General features: G+C 41.9%; 1 protein-coding gene across 5 annotated transcripts; it reads left to right on the plus strand.

Annotated features, from left to right (window-relative positions):
• ZNF84 (zinc finger protein 84) lies at positions 1 to 25,641 on the plus strand. 5 transcript variants are annotated; one of them, XM_077763583.1, is made up of 6 exons: positions 1 to 98; positions 1,278 to 1,383; positions 8,870 to 9,072; positions 15,713 to 15,839; positions 16,461 to 16,556; positions 22,159 to 25,641. In XM_077763583.1, the coding sequence occupies exons 3-6, from the start codon at positions 9,064 to 9,066 to the stop codon at positions 24,141 to 24,143; spliced, it is 2,217 nt and encodes a 738-aa protein (XP_077619709.1). In that variant the 5' UTR covers positions 1 to 98; positions 1,278 to 1,383; positions 8,870 to 9,063; the 3' UTR covers positions 24,144 to 25,641. The 5 variants fall into 5 exon arrangements, with proteins under 5 accessions (XP_077619709.1, XP_077619708.1, XP_077619710.1 ...); XM_077763582.1 differs by lacking the exon at positions 1 to 98 and adding an exon at positions 109 to 833; XM_077763584.1 differs by lacking the exon at positions 1 to 98 and adding an exon at positions 109 to 748.

Raw genomic sequence — 25,641 nt, forward strand, 5'->3', positions numbered from 1 at the left:
AAGGCGTCTTTCTCTCGCGCACGCGTACTCGCACTGGCACGGCCACCGGCGCGTTCGGGTTGCGCCCCTTCTCTTTGTCCTTCGCCGCCAAGCGACAGGCGAGTNGGGTTTGTGAAGGCGGCGCCTCCCCGCCTGGGGCCCCGGACGTGAGGCGCAGTGTGGCCGGTCCCGGGCTGCGCCCAGAGCTGGTCCTTGAGGGGTCGGGCGGTGCGGGGACTTCTTGCTGGGCCCCCCGCCCTGACTTACCCACTCAGCTCTCCTTGGATCAGGAGGATTGTTTCTAAAGGCTCGACACCAAACACAGCCCCCGAACCGATTCTGGCAGTAACTGGGCGCCGTGGCCGGGACGACAGTGGCCTAGAGTTGTTACGGCAGATGTGGTCCGCCCGCGTTTCCTGGGCCTCACATTTATCAGCTGAACGTGAGGGAGCGAAAAGAAATGGTGTTTTCCCCCCTAGCTCTGATGCTTTTTGCTGTCATTAAAACATCTTGCATTTTAATTACTTACCGTTTGTTTCTTCCGTGCGGTGGCGGACTGAAGGTGCTCGGCTTGCCTGCTGTGTTCTTGGATTAGGGAGTTTAAGGTTTTAGAAAATAATGTTTATACTTTTTTTGTTACAAATGTAAAATGTGTTCACTGCAGTCTGGAGCAACTTGATCCTCAGATTCAAGTGAAAATCTTCCATGATCCCATCACCAGGACACAGTCACTGTTGGCGTTTTAGTACGTTTCTTCTAGTCAGTAAACGTAGGTCTAGTTTTGATGCATCTTCTGTTTCCTTTAAAAAACAGGTTAGGAGTATGCAGCTCGAAGCCATTGCAGTGTATCACACGTACGTTTTCTTCACGTGAGCTGTTTTGTTCCGCGCGGGGGGTTATTTAGCTGGCCCCGAGAACTTCTGTTTTCATCCTTAACTCTGCCCTGGTGGCATTATTTCTGGACAGTGGACTGTATGGCGTCTGCACTGGAAATCTGAACAGAGACTCTGGGGGCCTGTGTCCACCTCTTCCCGCAGCGTAGTGGGAGGAGGGGCGCTGTGACTGCAGGTCTGAGGGGCGCCGGAGGGACCAGTGAGTGGCCCAGGTTTGCCACGTCCTAGGTGTGTCATCCACGTTGGGCAAGTCGCTGAGCCTCCCTGTGCCTTATGACTTTCTGTAATGTGTCCTGAATGCATTAAAAAAAAAAAAAGGTACTATGATGTTTAAAATGTCTGTCGCAAGCTAATTAAAGTAAACATTTTTTATTATTCTCCACTTTTCCCCTGAAATTCCTTCAGAACTTGGCGCTAAGTGGAGCTGCAGGATGACGGTTGCACCTTCCTTCTGAACGTAAACGCGAGAGCTGTCACAGGGAGAGCTGCTGTGATGCGGGAGACCGCCAAGGTACACCACGGTACCGCCCAAGTCCAACTGGGCCAAATCGTACAGTGAAGGGCTTAGGCTTCATTTGCTGAGAGGACACGTGGGAGCCAAATATAAAAGAGTTCAGGGAGTAACTTCTCTCTCAGGGGCCAGCTTTCAAAAACATTCGTTTAAATTAGAGTAAGGTTGAATCTCCCCCTTTTGTTTTTAACCTTTTTCTTAAAAGTGTTTGTTTATAGGGTCGCCTGTGTGGCTCAGTCAGTTGACCGGCCAACTTCAGCTCAGGTCATGATCTCAGGGTTTGTGAGTTCAAGCTCCATGTCAGGCTCTGTGATGACGGAGCCTGGAGCCTGCTTTGGTTTCTGTGTCTCCCTCTTTCTCTACCCCTCCCCTGCTTGCATTCTTTGTCTCTCTCAAAAATAAATAAACATTTAAAAAAATTTTTTAACGGTTATTTTGAGAGAGAGAGACACAGTACAAATAAGGAAGGGCAGAGAGAGAGAGAGGGAGACACAGAATCTGAGGCAGGCTTCAGGCTCTGAGCTGTTAGTACAGAGCCCAACGTGGGCCTCAAACCCTTGAACCAGGAGATAATGACCTGAGCCAAAGTTGGATGCCTAACTGACTGAGCTACCTAGGCAACCTTCCTTTTCTTTTTTTTTTGAAGATTCTATTTCTAAGTAATCTCTGCACCCAAAGTTGGGCTCAGGCTCACAACACAAGATCAAGAGTCACATGCTCCACCAACTAGGCCAGCCAGGTGCCCTCAGTCTGCATTTTTCTGAGTAATAAACTTCAATATCATCAGAAATATTTGATTTTTTTATTTTTGTGTATTTATTTATTTATGTAAGTAGTCTTCATGGCCAGTATGGAGCCCAACACAGGTCTTGAACTCACACCCAGAGAGCAAGACCTAAGCCAAGATCAAGAGTTAGATGCTTAACCAACTGAGCAACCAAGGCGCCCCCATCAGAAATATTTTTTTTTTAATTTTTTTTTTAAATGTTTTATTTATTTCTAGGAGGGGGAGAGAGAGAGAGAGAGAGAGAGACATCGTGAGCAGAGGAGGGTCAGAGAGAGAGGGAGTCACAGACTGAAACAGGCTCCGGGCTCTGAGCTGGCAGTCAGCACAGAGCCCGACGCGGGGCTCGAACCCACGAACCACGAGATCATGACCTAAGCGAAAGTCGGACGCTCAACCGACTCAGCCACCCAGGCGCCCCGCCCCATCAGAAATATTTTAAAACTACCACACTGATGGCTGGTCACACCCTGTTGACCTGAGATTCTCAACTCTATTTTCTGTAGTTTGTCTACATCACATTGACTTAAGTTTTCCACTCTTGATAGGTTCTCACTGAAACCCAAGTAAACTTCACTGAGTAGTCTTTGACAACAATTGTAAAGGAAATTTTAAAATCATATTGTGAATTTGGCTGTCTGTTTAAGGAAATGGTTTCAATGAGAAACAGTTTTATTTGTCACAGTGCCAGAAATTTTATTATGAGAAATGAAGTGAAAGTGTAATGCAAAGGAAATCAGATTTGTTGTAGGTGTATTTTCTTGGTTTGTGGTGTGTGTGTGTGTGTGTGTGTGTGTGTGTGTGTTTGTGTTTTATAATTGTTTGGGGTTTTTTTTAACCACACGGGTTTTTAAATTTAAAAAAAAAAAATTAATGTTTATTCATTTTTGAGAGAGGGAGACACAGAATCCAAAGCAGGCTCCAAGCTCTGAGCTGTCAGCACAGAGCCTGAAGTAGGGCTTGAACTCACAAACTGTTGAGATCATGACCAGAGCCCAAGTCAGATGCTTAACTGACTGAGCCACCCAGGCGCCCCTACGTTTTTTTAATAGTTAAATTTATTCACTTTTTATTTTCAAAAATTTTTAATTTTATTAATTAATTTAATTTAAAAATGTTTTATGTTTATTTATTTTTGAGAGACAGAGAGACAGAGCGTGAGCAGGGGAGGGACAGAGATAAAGGGAGACACAGAATCTGAAGCAGGCTCCAGGCTCCGAGCTGTTAGCACAGAGCCTGACACGGGGCTTGAATTTAGGAACCGCAAGATCATGACCTTAGCAGAAGTCGGCCGCTTAATGGACTAAGCTACCCAGGGCCCCCCTCCCCTTTTTTTTTTTTTAAGTTTTTTAAATATTTGTTTATTTTTGAGAGACAGAGTGTGAGCAGGGGAGGGACAGAGAGAGGGAGACAAAGAGTCCGAAGCAGGCTCCAGGCTCTGAGTTGTCAGTACAGAGCCCAACACGGGGCTCAAACTCCCGAACCTCAAGATCTTGACCTGAGCTGAAGTAAAAATGTTTATTTTTGAGAGAGAGAGTGAGAGAGAGCATGGGGGAAGGGCAGAGAGAGAGGGACAGAGGATCAGAAGTAGTCTCCACACAGCATGGAGCCTGACATGGGGCTTGAACCCACAAACTGAGAGATCATGACCTGAGCTGAAGCCGGACCCTTAACTGACTGAGCCACCCAGGCACCCCATGTTTGTTTATTTTTTAGAGAGAGAGAGTGGGGAAGGCGCAGAGAGCCAGGGGACAGGATTAGAAGCAGGCTTCATGCTAACATTTTTCTTAAAAATATCTAAATCGGTTCCACATCTGTCAGCCTGGAGCCTGATGTGGTACTCGATCCCACTAACCAAGAGATTATGATCTGAGCTGAGAGATTATGACCCTTAACTGACTGAGACACTCAGGCACTCTAATGACTTTTTTTTTTTTTATTGTGGTTTTTGCCTTTGTATCATGTATAAAGAAAACCCACCCCAAATTGTATAANCGAGATTATGACCCTTAACTGACTGAGACACTCAGGCACTTTAATAACTTTTTTTTTTTTTTTATTGTGGTTTTTGCCTTTGTATCATGTATAAAGAAAACCCACCCCAAATTGTATAAATACTTTTGTTTTCTTCAGACATTACCTTGGTTTAAATTCAAATCCATCTTGAAGTAGTTTATTGTGATGGATGAGGTACAAATGTAGCTTTATTTTCTTTCAAATGTTAATCACTTCTGTTCATTAAACAACCCAGTTTTACTCATGGCTTTGAACTGCCACATTCCTTGTGTTATAAATTCTTACGTGTTTGGATTGTTATACTTTATCTGCATGTCTTTTCTGCAGCCAATGTCAAATGCTTTTGTAATCATTTAATTTTAGAATACATATTGATATTACGTGGACTTGTTCACATTCATTATTTTATATTTCTAAAAGTGTCAAGAGGCACCTGGGTGGCTTCGTTGCTTGAGTTTCCGACTCTTGATTAGGGCCCAGGTCATGATCTCAACAGTTCGTAGGTTCGAGCCCTGCATGTGGCTCTGTGTTGACAGCGTGGAGCCTGCTTCAGATCCTCTGTACCCCCTTCTCTCTGCCCCCTTCTCTCTCCCTCCCCTGCTTACTCTCTCTTTCTCTCAGAATAAATAAATAAATAAATAAAAGTTTTTTTAAGTGTCCACGCTGTTCCTGAACCTTTTTCTTCCAGATGAACTTTACAGTTGCTTGTGAAAGAAAAATTTTTAGAGATTATGATTGGAGTTAACTAAAGATATAAATCATTGGGGGCTAAATTTTCTTTACTGTAAGTCTTCTTATCACAGAGCAAGATCAAACTGTGCATGTATGAAGCCTATTTCTATAGTCCCTTTGGTATTTTAGTTTGTTTCTTAGGGACTTTACATGTTTCTTGTTCAGGTATATTCCTGCACATTTTATGTGTTTTTTTCTTTTAGAATAGATTTTATTTTCTACCTGTTTCTTTTAAGCTTATTCATTTAATTTGAGAGAGAGGAAGAGGGTGCGAGTGTGAGCAGGGGAGGGGCAGAGAGAGAAGGAGAAGAGAGAGAATCCTCTTCACTGCTAGCTTGGAACCCAACATGGGGCTCGAACTCACAAACCGCAAGATCATGACCTGAGCCAAGATCAAGAGTTGGACATTTAACCGACTAAGCCACCCAGATGCCCCTATTTTCTCTCTTTTTATTATTTTATGTAAGAAGTCTGTGTATATTATAGAACTAAGTTTATTGACTTGGAGAAATGGTCTTTGCATGTAGGGGGAGGAGAAGTTTTTAAATGTGGTCACGTACTTAAGACTTTTGTTAAAAATATCCAAATAGTTTCCCTATCTCTTTTTTAAAGTTTATTTATTATTATTTAAAAAAAATTTTTGGGGGGGGCGCCTGGGTGGCTCAGTCGGTTAAGCTTCTGGCTTCGGCTCAGGTCATAATCTCACGGTTCATGGGTTTGAGCCCCGCATTGGTGTCTGTGCTGACAGCTCCAGATTCTGTATCTCCCTCTATGTCTGACCCTCCCCTGCTCAGGCTCTCTCTTTCTCTTTCAGAAATAAAACATTTAAAAAATAAATAAATAAATACATTTTTTAATATAATTTATTTATTTTTGAGACAGAGTACGACTGGGGGAGGGGTAGAGAAAGAGGGAGACCCAGAATCTGAAACAGGCTCCAGGCTCTAGGCTCTGAGCTGCCAGCACAGAACCTGATGAGGGGCTTGAACCCACGAACCGTGAGATCATGACCTGAGCCGAAGTCAGACGCTTAACTGACTGAGCCCCCCAGGCGCCCGTAAAGTTTATTTATTTTGAGAGAGAGCATGCATGCACGAGCTGGGGAGGGGTAGGGAGAGAGGGAGAGAGAATCCCAAGCAGGCTGTCAGCACACAGCCCAATTCAGGGCTCGATCTCGTGAACTTCGAGATCATGATATGAGCTGAAATCGAATGCTAGTCTGACTGAGCCATCAGGTGCCCCTCCCCATCTCTTAAAAATGGTTCTCTGTCCTGGTGATAGAAGGAATTATAGTTGTTTCTTATTTAACTTATGTACGTTTCTGAATTTTGCCGTCATGTTTTACTATTAAAATAATAATTATAGCTAATACTTGTTTAGTGCTCATGTCTGCCAGCTCCTGTTGTAAGATGCATGTATTTTCACTGTTGAAGATGTAAAGATGTGAAAGAGAAGAGCTTGGTGTTTTGTTTATTGTTTTTCTTTCTTTGTTCCCCACCTCCACCAATTAAAAAGTTTTTTTATATTTATTTATTTTTGAGAGAAGAAAGACAGAGGGGAGGGGCAGAGAGGGAGACACAGAATCAGAAGCAGGCTCTAGGCTCTGAGCTGTCAGCACAGCACCCGACGTGGGGCTTGAACCCACAAACTGCGAGATCATGACCTGAGCTGAAGTTGGATGCTTAACCAACTGAGCCACCCAGGTGCCTTGAGCTTGGTGTTTTAAGTGCTAATTTTTAGTGTGATTTGGAGGTAGCAGGCTGTTCATCACTTGTGTTTTTGTGAAACACAGTGACTGAATGTGTACCAACTCAGCCACCCAGGTGCCCCCATATGACATGATTTTAGTACTAAGTGCCTTAAATAGCAAGAAAGAGAAATAATATTCCAATTCTGATACTTAATAACTGTGCAGGTATACTAAATCACTTTAAAAATCTCTACTTTCTGGGGTGCCTGGGTGGCTCAGTCAGTTAAGCATCCACCTTTGGCTCAGGTCATGATCTCAGCTCCTTCGAGCCCCGCCCGCGTCGGGCTCTGTGCTGACAGTTCAGAGCCTGGAGCCTGCTTCAGGTTCTGTGTCTCCCTCTCTCTCTGCCCCTCCCCCACTCCCTCTCTCTCTCTCTCTCCCTCTCTCTCTCTCAAAAATGAATAAATTAAAAAATAAAAAATAAAAACCTCTACTTTCTGTAAAATGGAGATTATGTTAAATGCCTCATTGGGTTGTCTGTGAGTGTCAAATTATAACATGCTTAGTATTTTCCCTTACATATAGAAAGCATTCGAGTGTTAGCTGTTGTTATTACAAGGAATAGTCCCTTTCCTTTTATTATTTCATTTATTCCTCAGAATCCCACTGTTAAATGGACCCAGATATCCACTTTATCCTCACAATTGTAGCAATTTAAAAAATGGCAACAAAGGAACATTTTTTTGAGTATGGAGTGCCCTTACATAGTGATTAAATCATACTCTTTGAGAAATAGAAAATCTCTGTGTGTCAGACAACATAGCTTTAAACATATAGACCCAAGTATCAACAGGATTATAAGGAAAGATTTACCAATCTGTAATCCTGTTGGGAGACTTTAACATACTGCTGTCAGAAATTGATAGAACTGGCAGACATAAATTGAGAAGGGTATAGCGAGCAAAGACTCATAAATATGAAGTTTGTCTGTTTTTGTTCAAAGCCACATAGCCAGTGAAGGGAAAAGGTAGTTGAAACAAGTCTGTTTTAATACAAATCACTTAAGCTCTCCAAAATTCCATCTACCTAAAATATATATATATATTTTAATGTTTTTTTATTTATTTCTGAGAGAGACAGAGACAGCGTGAGCAGGGGAGGGTCAGAGAGAGAGGGAGATACAGAATCTGAAACAGGCTCCAGGCTCTGAGCTGTCAGCACAGAGCCCGACGTGGGGCTCGAACCCACAAACCGCGAGATTATGACCTGATCCAAAGTCGGATGCTTAACCGACTGAGACACCCAGGTGCCCCCCATCTACCTAAAATAGAGTTGTACTTCATGGCACCTGTTAAAGTGATTTATACAGCAATGTCCACAGTGATCAGTGAATGGATCTCAGGATTACTTCATTTCTGATATTTCTGTATCTGTTTGCAGAGTCACAGACTCTGCTGTTCGTTTGCGCTGTATTTTGTTCCTAATACTAGATAACTCTATTTCAGTTCTTCAGAACACAGATAATCAGTGCACCTGTGTGGCTTAGTTGGTTAAGTGTCTCTTTTTTTTTTTTTTAAGTTTTTTAATGTTTATTTATTTATTTATTTTGAGAGAGAGAGACAGTGTGAGCGGGGGAGTGTCAGAGAGGGAAGGAGACACAGAATCTGAAGCAGGCTCTCAGCTCTGAGCTGTCAGCAGAGAGCCCTACATGGGGCTTGAACTCATGGACTGTGAGATTGTGACCTGAGCCAAAGTCAGATGCTCAACCAACTGAGCCACCAAGTTTCTACCGTCCCATATTTTATTTTAATTTCTTTTTTTTAATTTGTTTTTTAATTTTTATAGTTTATTTATCTTTGAGACAGAGAGAGACAGAGCATGAGCAAGGGAGGGGCAGAGAGAGAGAGGGAGACACAGAATCTGAAGCAGGCTCCAGGCTCTGAGCTAGCTGTCAGCACAGAGCCCGACGCGGGGCTCGAACCCACAAACAGTGAGATCATGACCTGAGCGAAGTCGGACGCTTAACCGACTGAGCCACCCAGGCGCCCTTTTAAATTTCTTTTTAATGTTAAGCGCCCAACTCTTGATCTCAGCTTAGGTCTTGATCTCAGGGTTGTGAGTTCAAGCTCGTGTTGGGCTCCACGATGGACGTAAAGCCTACTTGAGAAGAAAAACATAGAATCATGAATTTCTGGTTCCTAGCAAGAGAAGAAAAGATTTTAGGTGCAGTGTGAATATACCAGTAATGTGCTTTTGTTCCTAAGTCCGCAGATCCTGGTTGCCCACAGTGAGCCTGCTTATGTGACGTTAGAGAGGAGCTCCTGGAGCAAGGAACCTGTCAGTGTGAGAGACCCGGCCACCACCGGACAGTGAGCGTCTGGGACAGAAGCAGAAGAGGCGCAGGGTGGAACAGGTCTCAGATGTGCAACTCCTCTGGCCTGGGCAACAGAAAATAACCATGTTACAGGTGAGCTGATTGTGGCTTCTTTCTTATTTTCCAGGGGATTAGAAGAGGCATGTAAGTTTTCCAGTGAAAAAGAAAAATATAAGTAGTTCAGAAATCAGAGGGAAATAGCTTCGGAATAGAAGATCCAGGGTGGAACAAAACTGGAGCAGTTAGCATAACGTGGGCATCAAGAATGCCAGCTCTGGGGCGCCTGGGTGGCTTAGTCGGTTAAGCGTCCGACTTTCGCTTAGGTCATGATCTCGCGGTTTGTGGGTTCGAGCCCCGCGTCGGGCTCTGTGCTGACTGCCAGCTCAGAGCCTGGAGCCTGTTTCAGTCTGGGACTCCCTCTCTCTCTGACCCTCCCCTGCTCACGCTGTCTCTCTCTCTCCTAGAAATAAATAAAACATTAAAAAAAAAAAAAATTAAAAAAAAAAAAAAAAGAATGCCAGCTCTTTGCACAGTGGAAAATCTGTGTATAACTTTTGATTCCCCAAAACTTAACCACCGGTAGCCTACTCTTGACTGGAAGTCTTACCGATAACAGGTGATTAACAAGTACAGTATTTTGTATGTGTATTATGTACTGTATTTTATGATAAAGCTAGAGAAAAGAAAATGTTAAGAAAATCATAAAAGAGAAAATAGATTTATAGTACTCTACTGTATTTATTGAAAAAAATCTGCTTATAAGTGGACCTGCACCATTCAAACCCATAATGTTCAAAGGTCAGCTTTAATAACTATGGGGTTTTAAGAAGTCTTAAGATTTGAATTTTAATGAGCAATAGTGTCCTGCATTATTAATGAATTTGAGCTACAAACTTGGTTCTCAAATTTTTAGCAGTTGTAGTAAAGAAATAAGAATATTTCTATGAGTTGCGCTATCCTAAGAAAAACGTGAACTAATATTTCATAAAAAAGTATTTCTTGTTCATTCTTTGATGAAATCTTTGAATAAATGATATTGTTTGTGTGAGTAATGTTCTCTGAGAAATACAGTAAATACATGGGTCTTATGGTCATTTTCATAGTTTTCCAGACTGTGACCCAGAGAGAAAATGCCAAAGCAGCACTTAGTAATCATAATTTCTCTCTTTAAATGTGAAGCAGAATTCACATACCAAAAAGTACATAAAATTCTAAAAGTACAAAGTAATGAATTATTATTGACTGAATACCTGTGAAGCCACCATTCAGGTCAAGGAGCAGAACATTCCAGCCCAGGTGAGGCCCTCCGTGTGCCTCTGCCAATCACAACTTCTCCTCCTGACAGAGGAAACCAGGACCCTGACTTTTGTAACCATTTCCTTGCTTTTCTTTATGGTTTTACTCCTAAGTATTCATCCCTAAACACTGCAGTTTGGTGTTGTCTGCTGCAGTAGGTACTAATTTGTGCTTGTTTCTTTCATTTAACATTTTGTTTGTGAGATTCACTGCAGTTGGAATCTTCTCTCCATTTAAGGCAGCTTCTCAGTATCACCAAATCCAGTCAGTGGTCACATTTCCAGTTGTGTCTTAAAATTCACAAGTCATTTGCAGTTTGTTTGAATCAGAATCCAGGAAAGTTCGTACAGTGTCATTGGTTGATCTGTCTCTTAAGTCCTCTTAAACTATTGGTTCTTTTTTTTCTAGCCCCATTCTTTTTTTTTTTTTTATGTTTTATTTATTCCTGAGAGAGAGAGAGAAAGAGAGAGCGCGTGAGCACGGGAGGGTCAGAGAGAGAGAGGGAGACACAGAATCCGAAGCAGCTCCAGGCTCTGAGCTGTCAGCACACAGCCCGACGCGGGGCTCGAACCCACGAACAGTGAGATCATGACCTGAGCCGAAGTCGGACGCTTAGCCGACTGAGCCACCCAGGCGCCCCTAGCCCCATTCTTGATTGAAGAGGCCAGGGCTTTTATTTATTCTGTGGATTTCCCACTGTCTGCGTTTTGCTCCGTGTATCCCCACAGTGTGCCAGTGTGTTTTGTGTCTCCTGTAAACGGGCAGATTTAGAGCTGTGTTGATAGGTACTCAGGCCATTGGCCACACACGACTGCTTAAATTTAAAACCACGAAATCCAGGCCTTTCGTCATATTAGCCACATTTCAGGTACTCAGTAGCCATGAATTAGTGCAGATAAAGCATATTTTCATCATCACAGATTTGATCTGGAGGCTTGATCAGACTTAAGTGTGACTTTTTGAGTAAAAGTGTTTCAGAGGTAGTGGTACATATTCTTCCTGTCTGCTTGTCCGCCTGTCACTCCAGCTGCTTTATGATTGTTGCCCTGATGGACTGTTTTACTAGAGGCCGCAGAATGATACCCTGCTTCTAAGCACTTCTTTGGTTCTTAAATGAAGTATTGGTGTATCACATGGTAAAGTACGTCAAGGCTCAGCTTGTACGTTTTCTGTCCCAGACCTGTAATTAGTCATTTCTACAGTAAGCGGTATTTTAAATTTTATGGCATGTAAAATTTTTAAAGTTTTCTTGCCAAAACATGGAAACATAGTAGGTTTTTACATATTGATTTTGTATTCAGGAACTTCTTAAACCTGTTTATTTATTTATTTTTAAAGTTTACTTATTTATTTTGAGAGGGAGAGAGAGAGATGGTGCAAGTGGGAGAGGTAGAGAAGGAGACTGAGAATCCCAAGCAGGCTCCATGCTGTCACTGCAGAGCTCAACGTGGGGATTGAACTCACTAACCATGAGATCATGACCTGAGCTGAGACTGAGTTGGACGCTTAATCCATTGAGCCACCTAGGGTCCCTTAAGCCTGTTATTAATTCTAGTAATTTTCTTTAGATATGATTAGATTTTCCATGGTAACAAAAATATCAGCAATACCTTTTTTTTTTCCTTAGTTAAAAAGAAATTCTAAAGTCCTGGTTTGCCAGGACTTGTTGTTTTGTTTTGCTTTGTTTTGTTTTAAAGTAAGCTATACGCCCAGTGTGGGGGCTGAAGTCAGCGATCCTAAGGTCAAGAGCTGGATGGTCCTCTGACTAAGCCAGCCAGGTGCCCCTGCCAAGACTTCTTGTAACAAATGTTGATTACATTTCAGTTTTTGGTATGTTTTGTTCTTTTTCATATTTTTGTATTCCTTTCTTATGAAATCCAGTGCTTCTGTATGAAAATTTATTTTTTTTTAATTTTTTTTTTAATGTTTTATTTATTTCTAGGAGAGAGAGAGAGACAGCGTGAGCAGGGGAGGGTCAGAGAGAGAGGGAGTCCCAGACTGAAACAGGCTCCAGGCTCTGAGCTGGCAGTCAGCACAGAGCCTGACGCGGGGCTCGAACCCACGAACCGCGAGATCATGACCCAAGCGAAAGTCGGACGCTTAACCGACTAAGCCACCCAGGCGCCCCTCTGTATGAAAATTTAAATCAGCATTTTAACAGATTTGTTCAGATTTTTTCTGTTGTTTGTAGTTCTTGTGTATATTTTTTTAATTTGCAAATATTCTTTATCTGCATCCATTGAGGTGATTATATATCTCTTTTTAATCTGTTATGGTAGTGAAAATCATTTTTTTTAAATATTAAATGAGGGGTGCCTGGGTGGCTCAGTTGGTTGGCTGTCCGACTTTGGCTCAGGTCATGATCTCACAGCTCGTGGGTTCGAGCCCCGCGTCAGGCTCTGTNAGGAAATGCTGTCTCGGGACTGTGAGGAGAGACTGATTATATACCCAGGAGTAACTCCAACCTAGCCTTAAATTTTTTTTAACTTTGTTTATATATTTTGAGAGAGAGAGAGTGAGCAGAGAGGGGCAGAGAGAATCCCAAGCAGGCTCCACTCTCACAACTGTGAGATCATAACCTGAGTCAAAATGAAGAGCTGGATGCTCAACCGACTAAGCCACCCAGGCACCCCTCCAGTTCAGTCTTGATATATTTTCTTCTTTATATATTGCTCTGTATAGTTTGGTAGCATGTCATTTAGGATTTTGACATCCATATTCGTGTGTAAGTTGGCCTTTGCTTTTCCTTTCTTGCAATATCCTTACGGAGTTTTGTTATCAAGGTTATGCTTGTATCAAGTGTAGGGTTGTGTTCTTGCTTCCATGTTTTGTAATTGTTTAGTAAAACAGGAATTATTTCTTCATTAAATGTCTATAGAATTAGCTGGTAAAGCCATTTGTGTGTGTGTGTGTGTGAGAAGATTTTTAACTCAGAAAAACCAATATTACCCACGTGACTAATGCATGATGGTATAAAGTCTCTAATGGGCTAATTATCCATTGAAAGAGCAAGATAAAACAGTGGATTTTAATGTAACAGTATGAGAAGTTCATTAATTGATAAAGTTGGAGGTTGTACACTGCAGCTTATCTTTTTAAAAAACTTTTTTTTAACATTCATTTTTGAGAGACAGAGTGCAAGCAGGGGAGGGGCAGAGGGGGAGGGAGACACAGAATTCCAGGCAGGCTCCATAGTGTGAGCTGTCAGCACAGAGCCCGACGCAGGGCTTGAACGCATGAACCGTGAGATCATGACCTGAGCCGAAGTCAGACCCTTACTGAGCCTTCCAGGTGCACCAAAACTAAATTAAATTTTTAAGAAAAGTTAAAAAGTAGGTAGGGGCCCCTAACTGGCTCAGGTATTGATGTCGGGGTTAGGAGTTCAAGTCCCAGATTGGACATAGAGCTTACTTAAAAAAAATTAAAAGGCAAAAATAAATAAAAATAAAAAGTAGGTAGAATATTTTAGTATATTTTATCAAAGAAGACAATAGGAATGGGTACTAATAAGCACATGAAACAATGACCAACATCATTAGTTATGAAGGAAATGCAAATTAAAACCACAATGAGACACCACTTCACATTTACCATAATGACAGTCGTCAAAAAGATAGATGATAAGTATTGGAAAAGATGTGGAGAAACTGGAACTAAACACTGCTAGAAATACAAAGTGGTCTGATATGATGGACTGTGACAGTTTCTTAAAAAGTTAAACATAATTGTGCCATACAACCCAGCAATTACACTCTTAGGTATATACTCAAGAGAAGTGAAAACATATGTTCATATGAAACTTGTCCATGGCTGCTCCTGTGAGCAGCACCTATAACCACTGTGAAGTGTAAATAATCCATATGCCCATCAAGTGGTAAAGAGACAAAAAGAGGTACATCCATTTAATGGAATACTAGTCTACAATAAAAATAATGAATTTCTAATATATCCTAAAATGTTGATGGCCTTCAAAAACCTATGCTAATGCAAAGAAGCTAGACACAAAAGAGTGCACATTATATAAGTCCATTGATAGGAAATGTCCAAATGGAAACTGTATATAAGAGGAAGCAAATTGGTGGTTTCCTTAGCTGTGGATAGAAATAGGAATTGACTGCAAAATGACAAGATTCTTCTGTGCTGAAGCAAACCCTCTAAAACGGGACTGTAATGACAGTAATGGAATACAAAATTACCAAAAAATCACTCAAGTGTATAGTTAAATTAGATAGATCCTACTGAGATCATAGTTCAAAAAAGCTGTTAAAAAAGAATGAAATTAGAAAATTTATGCCAGTATATTTGACAACTTAGATGAAACAGATATTCAGACAGTGCACTCAGAAATTGCACAATATGAAATAAAGATCTGAATTCATTGTGTAAATGTTAAGGAGATTGACCCCCCCACTCCCCAATTTAAAACCTTCCTGACGTGGGGCTTGAACCCACAAATATCAAGATCATGACCTGAGCTGAAGTCGGATGCTCCAAAGTTGGGAGAGTCACTCAGGCACTCTGGATGGAAGTCCATGTTGACCTAAATCCAGAAACCTTTCTAAAACCTAGATTTGGTTGTATCACTCCCATCCCACGAAATCATGGCTAACTGTTGGGAACAAGAAAGTGTCTATCTCTGTTAACCACAGTCTGCCCTGCCTCCCATGTGGCCTCTTAATATAATCACTGCTTTGCACCCCATGATCGTGTCTTACTGAACTGTTTGTACGTCCTCAAGTCTCCTGGTTTTCGGGTTTCATTGGAGCTGTTGGCTCCCAGAATGTGTTTGCACCCCCTTTTTTGTGGAAAGCACTGCTAATTTCTCAAAACTCATCTCAGACTTAACCTCTTGTAAAAAGCCTGAAATTGAAGCTGTCCTTGCTTTGACCCACATGGTGCCTCAGCTACTACAGCAGCTGATTTTATGAATAGGTGTATATATTTGTAGCCCCTACAAGACTGTGCAGTTTTTTAGGGTATTGCTTTATTATCTTTTTTTTGGTACCACTTCTCTTTGATTTTTTTTTTTTTTTTTTTTTTTTTGGGAGTGAGCGAAAGAGAGCATGTGCATGACCGGAAGGGGAACAGAGGGAGAGAGACTCTGTGCTCAGCATGGAGTCTGACATGGGGCTTGATCTCACTACCCTAGGATCATGACTTGAGCTGAAATTGAGAGTCAGACCCTCAACTAACTGAGCCACTCACACGCCCCCCCCCCCCCCGTTGAGATTTAAACTCTCCAATTCCAGTTCTCATGTACTGTATATAAGGAAGGATGGAAGAGTGCATAATGGTGTTTTATTGCAGAGATACAGTGCAAAGTGACCCAAGTCATTTTCCGTAACTGGCTGTGATGAGAAATGTGCTCACTTTCCAGTTCTTTCATGTCTCGCAGAGTGATAAATGCTTCAGATTCACCAGGATTATGCTCTTACAGGAGGCATTCTCATTTGAGGATTTATCTGTGGATTTCACCCAGAAGGAATGGCAACTCCTGGACCCCAGCCAGAAGGACTTGTACAAGGATGTCATGCTGGAGAACTATAGCAGCCTAGTGTCACTGGGTAAGAAGAACTTCCTGGAGGGCCTCAGACTTTGCCCAGTACCTTACTTGTTTAGTTGCTGAGAGCTGTGGGGGTTCTAAAATTTTTAATGGTTTTGAACCTAAATTCAGGAGATTGAAAGTTCCTTGCACTGTGACACTAGGGAAAGCATCTGAACTTGACCTTCCAGTAACCAAGATTTATTTTCTTTATACGTTCAACGAAACTTAACGTGTTAGTGGGGGTAGGCACTTAATGCAAGGAAATGACTATATTCCACTTACTGCTTCTGTGTTGCCTTATTTACAGAGCAGTTTTGTGTAGCAGGTACAATTAACAGTCCTTTTAAGCCACTTTCCCAAGGGTTGACAGCTAGTGAATGAAAGGGCCTGGATTCGAACCCAGGCTGACAGATTCAGGAGCCTTTGAAGCTCCTGTAATGGTTTTGGATTTGGATTATAGAAGGGAATGATTTTAGAATCATCAGCCACCAGGGAGACCATTGCATTGAGAATTATTTACTCTGTTCATATTCAGACGGGTACTTCACTGGGTCACCGTAATGCCAAACTTTTCTCATTCTTCAGAGGTCCTAAAGCCCAAGCAGTTGGGGTCAAGGCTTCTGTGTTTTCCCCTGAACAGGATATGAAGTTATGAAACCTGATGTCATCTTCAAGTTGGAGCAAGGAGAAGAACCATGGGTCGGAGATGGAGAAGCTCCAAGTGCAGACTGTTCAGGTGGGTGTGAGATCCAGAAGTACAGTGTCAGCTAGTCATTGGGTTGACATCTCTGAAATGTGTGTTAGAGAACTCTTTTCACAGTCTCTGGCCCTGTGGGGTGTTTCAGAGCACCCGACAGTAGCTGCCCTGTGTCTTAGACATGGCTTCTCTGCTTCCAGCTTATTTAGGCCTGTGTCAAGTCTGGAACTCTGACTTCTTTCTTGTTCTGATGTGTTTAATCTCCTTTCCTCTGCTCACCTACAGTTAGACACGTCTGCTTGTACAGTCAGGAGGCTTCATTTTCCCCTCAGTGGGGTTTCTGATGCCCAGAGAAGTACCCTGTGGGCCCATTCCACTCTGTTCAGCCTCTGTACAGCCGAGAACAAGTCCTTCCTCATTCTTCCCAAACATTTGGTCCTTTTCCTCCCTTTTACAAATTAGGTTCTGTTGTACTTTTCCTGTAGATTAGATACCATGGAGTACATTGAATGGTCTTTCTTTGTAATTTAAGTTTTTTGCCCTTTGGAAGTTCTCTTTTTAACTTAACTCCTCAACTCACACTTAAAACTAGGCCCATGATGTGTCATTCCCGAATTATCCAAATTTCTAGATAGGTCTAGATTCTAACCACCTTTTAGAAGTTTTCTTAACTGATACCATGCATTTCAGTTCCTAAAGCAACCAGCACTCTTGTGCTCTGTTAAACACCCCTACTCACCCGCCGTGTGACATTGATTCACTTTAGACTCCCTGAGATACATATCTGAGTGGCACTGCAGTGGGAGGAAGGGCAGTGACGTGGGGGCAGGGAGGGAAGGGCAGTGCATGTGATGGAAGGGTGCTCACCTGTGGCGGCTGCCAGGACCCCCCTCAGGGACCAGGAAGCCAGTCTCCGCTAACTCCCATCTCGCAGGGCTTGAGCATTGCTCCAAGGGGCGTTAAATCTCCAGAATGCCCAGAATCCCTGCACACGGGCCAAGCATGCGCTTGCAGCTTAAGGATTGTTTTGGGCAGAGAGATATGGGTGCCTGGGCTGGGCCCCACAGACTTTTTAGGGTGCTGGTGCTCTCTGAATGTAGCTGAAGCAATGAGAGCATTTGCTGTAGCCCATTGTCTCTTCTCCCCAGATCCCCATGGTAGGAGTCTGTGCAGCCTCTTCTGTTTACCCCTTTCCTCAGATTCATGGTCAACTCCATTTGAACATTTCTCAGTGTTTTCAGATGAAATATTTATTCTTCTCTGCATCTGTTTGATTGTGCTGTGCTTTATCTTAGTCCTTTCCGCACAAACTCTGTTTTCACATACACATTCACACACATGGAATGTTTCTTGACTGCTCCAGCTCAGTTGTTCTCACCTTTTTTCTAAAGTCCTCTTCAGACTGATTAAAGTCTGTGTCATATTCTTTACTTGGTTGGTCTCTGAGCTTTGTGTGCACACACAGACACAGGCTTGTAGTTATATATCCGGCTCTGTGTTAGACAGTATTCGTTCAACAAACATCTCTCCACAAGCCCATTGTTTTAATACAGGTGTTTTTAGCCGGGTGTGCATTAGATCACATGGGGATTTTTTTTCTAATGACATGTATTATGGATCCATTACCAGTAAAATTGATTCAGTAGAGTGGTGTATACGTAGTTTTAAAATGTAGAATTCTAGAACGTAAGTTTTTAGTTTGAGAAACCTCTTGTGTTTTTTTATGTGCCCCTCTCTCATTGATAGCTACCACTTGAGTGATTACTAATGTGATTAAAAAGTAAAAGACCTAGAAAATACCATCCAGAAGCATTGAATTTACTTAAGAAGTTAAACGTTTGCATCCAATTTTTTTTTAACTCCGCATTTAAATAATGAACATTTATGTTTTACTGCAGTGCAGTGAGTGCAAAGTTAGTAGTCAAAATTCACAAGGCCTGCACGTCTGAGTCTCCAAGAACACCACCATGCTCAGAGGGTCACTGGGACCGCAGATGTTGTAGGAATGGCTAAAGTGTATTAGAGTGACATGATGACACACAGCTGCATCACCATGGAAAGGGCACAAGCAGAGTCTGGAGGAATCCAGGTGAAGGTTTCCTGTGCTGCTTCCTCCATGAGGGTCACACAGAGCTCACTTCTCCAGCAATGAAAATGCAGTAATGTGTGTGGTATTTCTGCCCAGGGAAGGTCACTAAAGACCCAGCACCCACGGCTTTATTGGGGCTGGTCACGGGGACCTCTGCCTAGCACATACCAGCATTTTCAGATTCTCAGGAGACCAAGTGCTCAGCATAAACGACCTTGTTTGTGCACAGTCCAGGCACAGAGAGCCCCTTTTATCACCTGGGGCATGGTAGGAACACTCCAGAAACCCAGGTTCCCAAGTGCCAGCCAAGAGCAATCTTGCAAGTAGTTGGGTCTTTGCATAGCACTGTCAGGCTTGGAGCTAACTTTCCTGCACAACAGCTTTAGCAGTTCATAGAAAATGGAATATATGTTGATTTTTCGTATTATTTTTCAGGTGTTGTGCTGAATGGTGTGGGTATAATAGTGAGCATTAGGGATCTATTCCTTGCCCACACGGTGCTTACTTTCTCACGGGAGGATAAAAGTGAACAAGTTCTCAAATAACCAGGATAAAACCCAGATCCTGAAAGTGCTATTATAGAAATAAATTGGGTAGATAATAATATGGTAGAGAGTATGTTAGTCTCCTCAGGCTGCCATAACAAAGTACCACAGGCTGGTAAACCACAGAAAGTTATTCCCACAGTTCTGGAGGCTGGAAGTCCAAGCTCAAGGTGCCTGCGTGATCGGGTTCTGATGAAGTTGGTTTTTAGACAGCTGCCTTGTAGCTTTGCCCTTGAATGGCCTTTCCTCATTCATGCAGGTGGGTAGAGTAGGGGCCAAGGACTGCTCTGGTGTTTGTGATAAGGATACTAATCCTTTTGGATCAGGCGCCCACCATTATGGTCTCATTTACCCTTAATTCCTTCCTTTGGGATCTCATTCCCAAATACTGCCACACTGGAGGTTAAGGCTTCAACATAGAAATTTTAAGGAAGGATGCAAACATTTGGTTCACAACAGGTTACGTGGAGAAGCCAATTCTAGATATGAAGACTGAAATGAGCAAACTATCTGAATTGGCAGAAAGTGTTCCTTAAAGGAATGACAAATAAGGGGGCGCCTGGGTGGCTCAGTCAGTTAAGCATCCAACTCTTGATTTTGGCTCAGGTCATGATCTCATGGTTTGTGAGTTCATGCTCTGTGTCAGTCTGCACAGATAGTGCAGAGCCTGCTTGGGATTTTCTCTCCCTCTCTCTGCCCCTCCCCTCCTTGCACTCTTCTCTTTCTCTTTCCAAATAAACATTAATAAAAGAATGATAAATATGAATATATTAAGTTAGGAAGGGACCTAGTTACTTTATGAAGCAAAAAGAAAGGCCTTGTGTCAGGGAGATAGAGGGTGGGAGTGTGGGAGTGTGGGAACTAGATCATACATCAACTTGAAAGCAATAGGAAGGAGTTTAAATTGATTCAGATAATTTAAATAATAATAAAATCATCTGATTTACATTTCACTTACATTTTTTAAATGTTTTATTTATTTTTGAGAGAGAGAGAGACAGTGTGAGCAGGAGAGGGGCAGAGAGAGAGGGAGACAGAATCCATGAGGCAGGCTCCAGACTCTGAGCTGTCAGCACAGCGCCCGACGTGGGACTCAAACCCATGAACCACGAGATCATGACCTGAGCCAAAGTCAGATGCCCAGCCAGCTGAGCCACCTAGGCGCCCCCTGATTTACATTTTAAAAAGCTTAACCTGACCATAGAGTGGAAAATTAACGGACTTCGGCTCAGGTCATAATCTGACCTTTTGTGGGTTCGAGCCCCGTGTTGGGCTCTGTGCTGGCAGCTCAGAGCCCGGAGCCTGCTTCAGATTCTTTGTCTCCCTCTCTCTCTGACCCTTCCCTTCTCATGCTCGCTCGCGCTCTCTCTCTCTCTCTCTCTCAAAAAATAAAAATAAAACATTAAAAAGAAAAGAAAATTAATGGGAAACAGGGAAACCAGTTGGAAGGGTATTTTGCTGATGGATTAAATTACAGCAGAGAGGGTCACCTGGGTTGCTCAGTCAGTTGAGCATCCGATTCTTGATTTCAGCTCAGGTCATGAGATTGAGCCTCATATGAAGTCTGCTTGTGATTTTCTTTCTCTGTCCCTCTCCACCACTCATGCTGTCTCTCTAAAATGAAAAAAAAAAAAACAACAACAACTTAAGAATAAATAAATAAACTACAGTAGAGAAAAGTGGTGGGGAGAGTTGGGGTATTTGGGATATACAGCAAAGGACCAAATATGAAGCAACTCCATTTTTCTAATGGGAAAAAGTTAAAAATTGGAGGACGTTAGATACAATTTCCAAATGAGTACTTAGTTTAACAATATAACACTTAAAGTAACATAAGTTTAATTATATATACTCATTTTCTGTTCTCACACTTCCTATTACACTTTATTCAAAGTCTTAACCTACATCTCAAAGCTAATATTTCTATGGTAGACTTTTGATTTTAATCCCCAGACTTCTTTTTCCCTCAGTCTTCCCAACTCACTAATTAAGACCATAATCCACAGAATTGCTCAGACCCCAGTTCTAGGGATCATTCTGGATTCCTTGCTTTCCCTTATCCCTTCCATGTCAAATCCATTAGCAAATCTTGTTGGCTGTACCTCCCGAATAGATATGGCCAACAGTAAGTAGTGGGTTTCCTTCAAATTTATACTCTCGATTGACGTTTAAGCAAAGTTTTTCATATTACTGATTGGCTTTCATACCCTTGGGTAAGAGCTCAAGGAAAAATTCCAAATACTGATTACTGGTGAAAAATAAGCCTTATGAAGAACACTTAGGACAGTGCATTAACTGGTTATGTTGTGAGAATAATGACAATAGAGGTATATAATAAAGGGCAAATTGAGAATATTTAAGAATGGGAACTTGTATCTTAGGATATTTTCAGTGAAGGAACACCTGGATTGTAAAGTTTTGTGCCTGAACATGTTACATGAAAAATGGTGTGCTCCATGTAATGGCTCTCTTAGTGATAATGCTGAAAATGTATTTGGTAAGTTTAAAACTTTCAGAAAATTTAAAAATGGGAAAAAGTAAAAATGATTTTCTCTATTTGTTTCCTTTTCCATTAGAATTAAGTTGCACAAGGTCGGGCTTATTGCTTCCTGTCTCTGGCGCCTCATGCTCCACCTGGGGCATGGTGTGTTTACTCAGTAGGTGTTGAGGAAATGAGTTTCTCACAATATTGGATCAGTGCTTCTTCCAGCCTCCTTTCTTTTTTCCTCATTGCTCTTGATACATTTTTTACATTTTCTCTCCATTGTATAAACTTACATTTGACCACAACCAGAGGTGACTTAATATACTGCCTGTATCTCATTCCTGTTTGTAACATTTTATTTTCTTTTTTTTTCCCCAGTACCTAGAATATAGACCTTATACCTGGGACTGGGAAATGACGGTCCCAAGCATTCATCCCCTTAAATAGCATAGTTTTGTTTTGTTTTTTTTTATTCAGGAAGGACAACCACGGAAGTATTCATAGGTTTTTCTTTCTTTGTAGAACATGTCTTTCAAGGAAATGGTCACATGGCTTGGCACCAGGATGGCCATGAGAAGCTTAGAAATCTGAAACAGGATCATGAATGTGATGCATTTGGGAAAAAACTCAATCTGAGCATGAACTTAGATCCTTTAAGGAAATCAAACAGTGAAGATAATGTTGATGGATTATTTTTAAAACATCACTTAGATTTACTTATTCCAAAAGCAGATTATGGAAAAACAGAACCAGATGGCTTAAGTGTATTTGATAAGTTGTTTCTCCATACCAAGCCTGAGGAAGCGGATACTTGGTTAAAATACTATGAATATGATAAATATGATAAAATTAGCGCTAAGAAGTCACAGATTATCATATTTCACCGAAATCGTCTAGGGGAGAAACTCTATGAATGCAGTGAATGTAGGAAACGCTTCACTAAGAGATCAAGTCTCATTAAACATCAGAGCAGACACATAAGAGAGATAGCCTATGGCTGTGGTAAGTGTGGCAAAACCTTTCCCCAGAAGTCACAGTTTGTTACACATCACAGGACTCACACAGGAGAGAAACCTTACAATTGTAGCCAGTGTGGGAAAGCCTTCTCCCAAAAGTCACAGCTCACATCCCATCAGAGGACACACACAGGAGAGAAACCCTATGAATGTGGTGAATGTGGGAAAGCCTTCTCCCGGAAGTCCCATCTTATATCACACTGGAGGACACACACAGGTGAGAAACCTTATGGGTGCAACGAATGCGGAAGGGCCTTTAGTGAGAAGTCAAATCTTATTAATCATCAGAGAATTCATACAGGAGAGAAACCTTTTGAATGCAGAGAATGTGGGAAAGCCTTCAGCAGGAAATCACAACTCGTTACACATCACAGGACTCACACAGGAACAAAACCGTATGGGTGCAATGATTGTAGAAAAGCCTTCTTTGAGAAATCAGAGCTCATTAGACATCAGACAATTCATACTGGAGAGAAGCCCTATGAATGCAGTTTATGTCAGAAGGCATTCAGAGAGAGGTCAAGTCTCATTAACCATCAGAGGACTCATACAGGAGAGAAGCCTCATGGGTGCATGCAGTGTGGGAAAGCCTTCTCCCAGAAGTCACATCTCATATCCCATCAGATGACACACACAGGAGAGAAACCTTTTGTATGCAGTAAATGTGGGAAAGCCTTCAGCAGGAAATCTCAACTTGTTAGACATCAGAGAACTCACACAGGAGAAAAGCCCTATGAATGCAGTGAGTGTGGGAAGGCTTTCAGTGAAAAATTAAGCCTTACTAATCATCAGAGAATTCACACAGGAGAAAAGCCCTATGTGTGTGGTGAGTGTGGGAAGGCCTTTTGTCAGAAGTCACACCTCATATCACATCAGAGGACTCATACAGGAGAGAAGCCCTATGAATGCACTGAATGTGGGAAAGCTTTTGGTGAGAAGTCCAGTCTTGCAACTCACCAGAGAACTCATACAGGAGAGAAACCATTTGGGTGCAGGGATTGTGAAAAAGCCTTCTCCCAGAAGTCACAGCTCAATACTCACCAGAGAATCCACACAGGAGAGAAACCATACGAATGCAGTCTTTGCAGGAAAGCGTTCTTTGAGAAATCGGAGCTAATTAGACATCAGAGAACTCACACAGGAGAAAAACCTTATGAATGCAGCGAATGTGGTAAAGCCTTCAGGGAGAAGTCAAGTCTCATCAATCATCAGAGAACACATACAGGAGAGAAACCCTTTGAATGCAGCGAATGTGGAAAGGCCTTCTCTCGGAAGTCACACCTCATACCACATCAGAGAACACACACTGGGGAGAAGCCCTATGGATGCAGTGAATGTAGGAAGGCCTTCTCTCAGAAGTCACAGCTTGTTAATCACCAGAGAATTCATACAGGAGAGAAACCTTACCAATGCCATGAATGTGGGAAAGCCTTCTCCCAGAAATCACAGCTCATTAATCACCAGAGAACTCATACAGTAAAGAAATCGTAGAAGTAGAGTTACTATTAGTCTTTGTACTTCAGAAAATGCAGTTATGGTAAGCCTTTCAAATAAATAGTCACATCACATTATAGGTCTGAGTAATCTTTTAGGGTAGGAACTCTAAATGAGGTTGTGTAGGGAAAGCTTTCAGCCGATTAACATGCTTATAAAAGAACTCATGGAGTAGAATGAGCCTATGAGATTCAGTGGGTTTTAAAAGCTTGGGAAACATACACTAGGAAATTAACAACAAAGACGAATTCCGTGAACATCAGAAAGCCTTGCAGAGGCCACATCTCATCAGGTATTGGAAATATGCCCACTAGGGTAAACCCTGGTCCAGCAAATAAAAAATCCCATGAATGCAGCAAGTGAGGTAATATTTTCATCAAGAACTCACAGCTTATTGTGCATTAAGAAAATACCCTGAGGAATGAAGCTCTGTGAAAATAATAATTATGGGACACTCTTCAGCAGGTAATCCAACCATATTGTTTTGGAGGGGAATTATATTGTGGGTAAAAACTAATGATTGAAAGAAATGGGAAACGTGCCCCTAGAAATAAGGCTGTAAAGGGAAGCCATACATTTTTTTATAGACATGGTTATTAAAAATACCCATGCTAATGATTGAGTTGTTCACTCTAAAATATGAAGTTTTAAAAATATGTGAATAAATTGAGTCATTGAAACATCTAAATAAGACATTTCTCAGTGGTATTTATGGTTTACTTTCCTGTGTCACACAGTGTGTCTCATATTTTGGAATCACATATGATGATGTAATTGTGAGCATGAAATGCACATATGTAGTTGTGCCTCTTATGTCAAGACATAATCACATGCCGCTGGTTTTTCTGTTTTAGTGATACGATTAAAATGGTAATTGATATAACATGTCTTATTGCTAAGTATGCAGCTTAAGTAATAACACTGCATCTCTTTTTCCTTATGGCTTGTTGGCGTATAAAAGGAGTCTGTGGTTGCTGATGTTTCTCTTTTTTTATAAAAGCCAATATACAAAGTCTGCAATCTGAGAATCAGAAACAACTTATCTAAAATCTGGTTAATAAGTATTCAAAGACAGGGACACAAAACCGCAATAGTGACTCATGATGTACTGAGTGAGCAAAAGAAAGGTGTGTGAACTCTATCACACAGCACTCAAGCTAAATGACAGCAGTGCTGTCCAAGTGTTGTTCTCATTCAGTTTGGTGCCTTTGTGCATCTAGTGTACGTACATCGTGCTGTGTGCAAAGTACAGCCTATATTTAAGTTATTCTGTTGAGGGGCGCCTGGATAGCTCAGTCGGTTAAGCATTCGACTTCAGCTCAGGTCATGTTCTCACACTCCGTGAGTTCAAGCGCCGCATCGGGCTCTGTGTTGACAGCTCAGAGCCTGGAGCTGCTTCAGAGTCTCTGTCTTCCCCTCTCTCTGCCCCGCCCCTGCTCATGCTCTGTGTCTCTCTGTCTCTCAATAATAAATAAACATTTTTTTTAAAAAGTTA

The sequence above is a fragment of the Crocuta crocuta genome, unplaced genomic scaffold, assembly GCF_008692635.1.
Source record: "Crocuta crocuta isolate KB4526 unplaced genomic scaffold, BGI_CrCroc_1.0 scaffold114, whole genome shotgun sequence".
NCBI classification, from domain to species: domain Eukaryota; kingdom Metazoa; phylum Chordata; class Mammalia; order Carnivora; family Hyaenidae; genus Crocuta; species Crocuta crocuta.

What these genes read in the sequence shown, in the direction of transcription:
- ZNF84 (XM_077763583.1), top strand. An exon ending in TAGCAGCCTAGTGTCACTGG is followed by an intron (nt 15,840 to 16,460) that starts GTAAGAAGAACT and finishes TCCCCTGAACAG; the next exon opens with GATATGAAGTTATGAAACCT. An exon ending in TCCAAGTGCAGACTGTTCAG is followed by an intron (nt 16,557 to 22,158) that starts GTGGGTGTGAGA and finishes CTTTCTTTGTAG; the next exon opens with AACATGTCTTTCAAGGAAAT.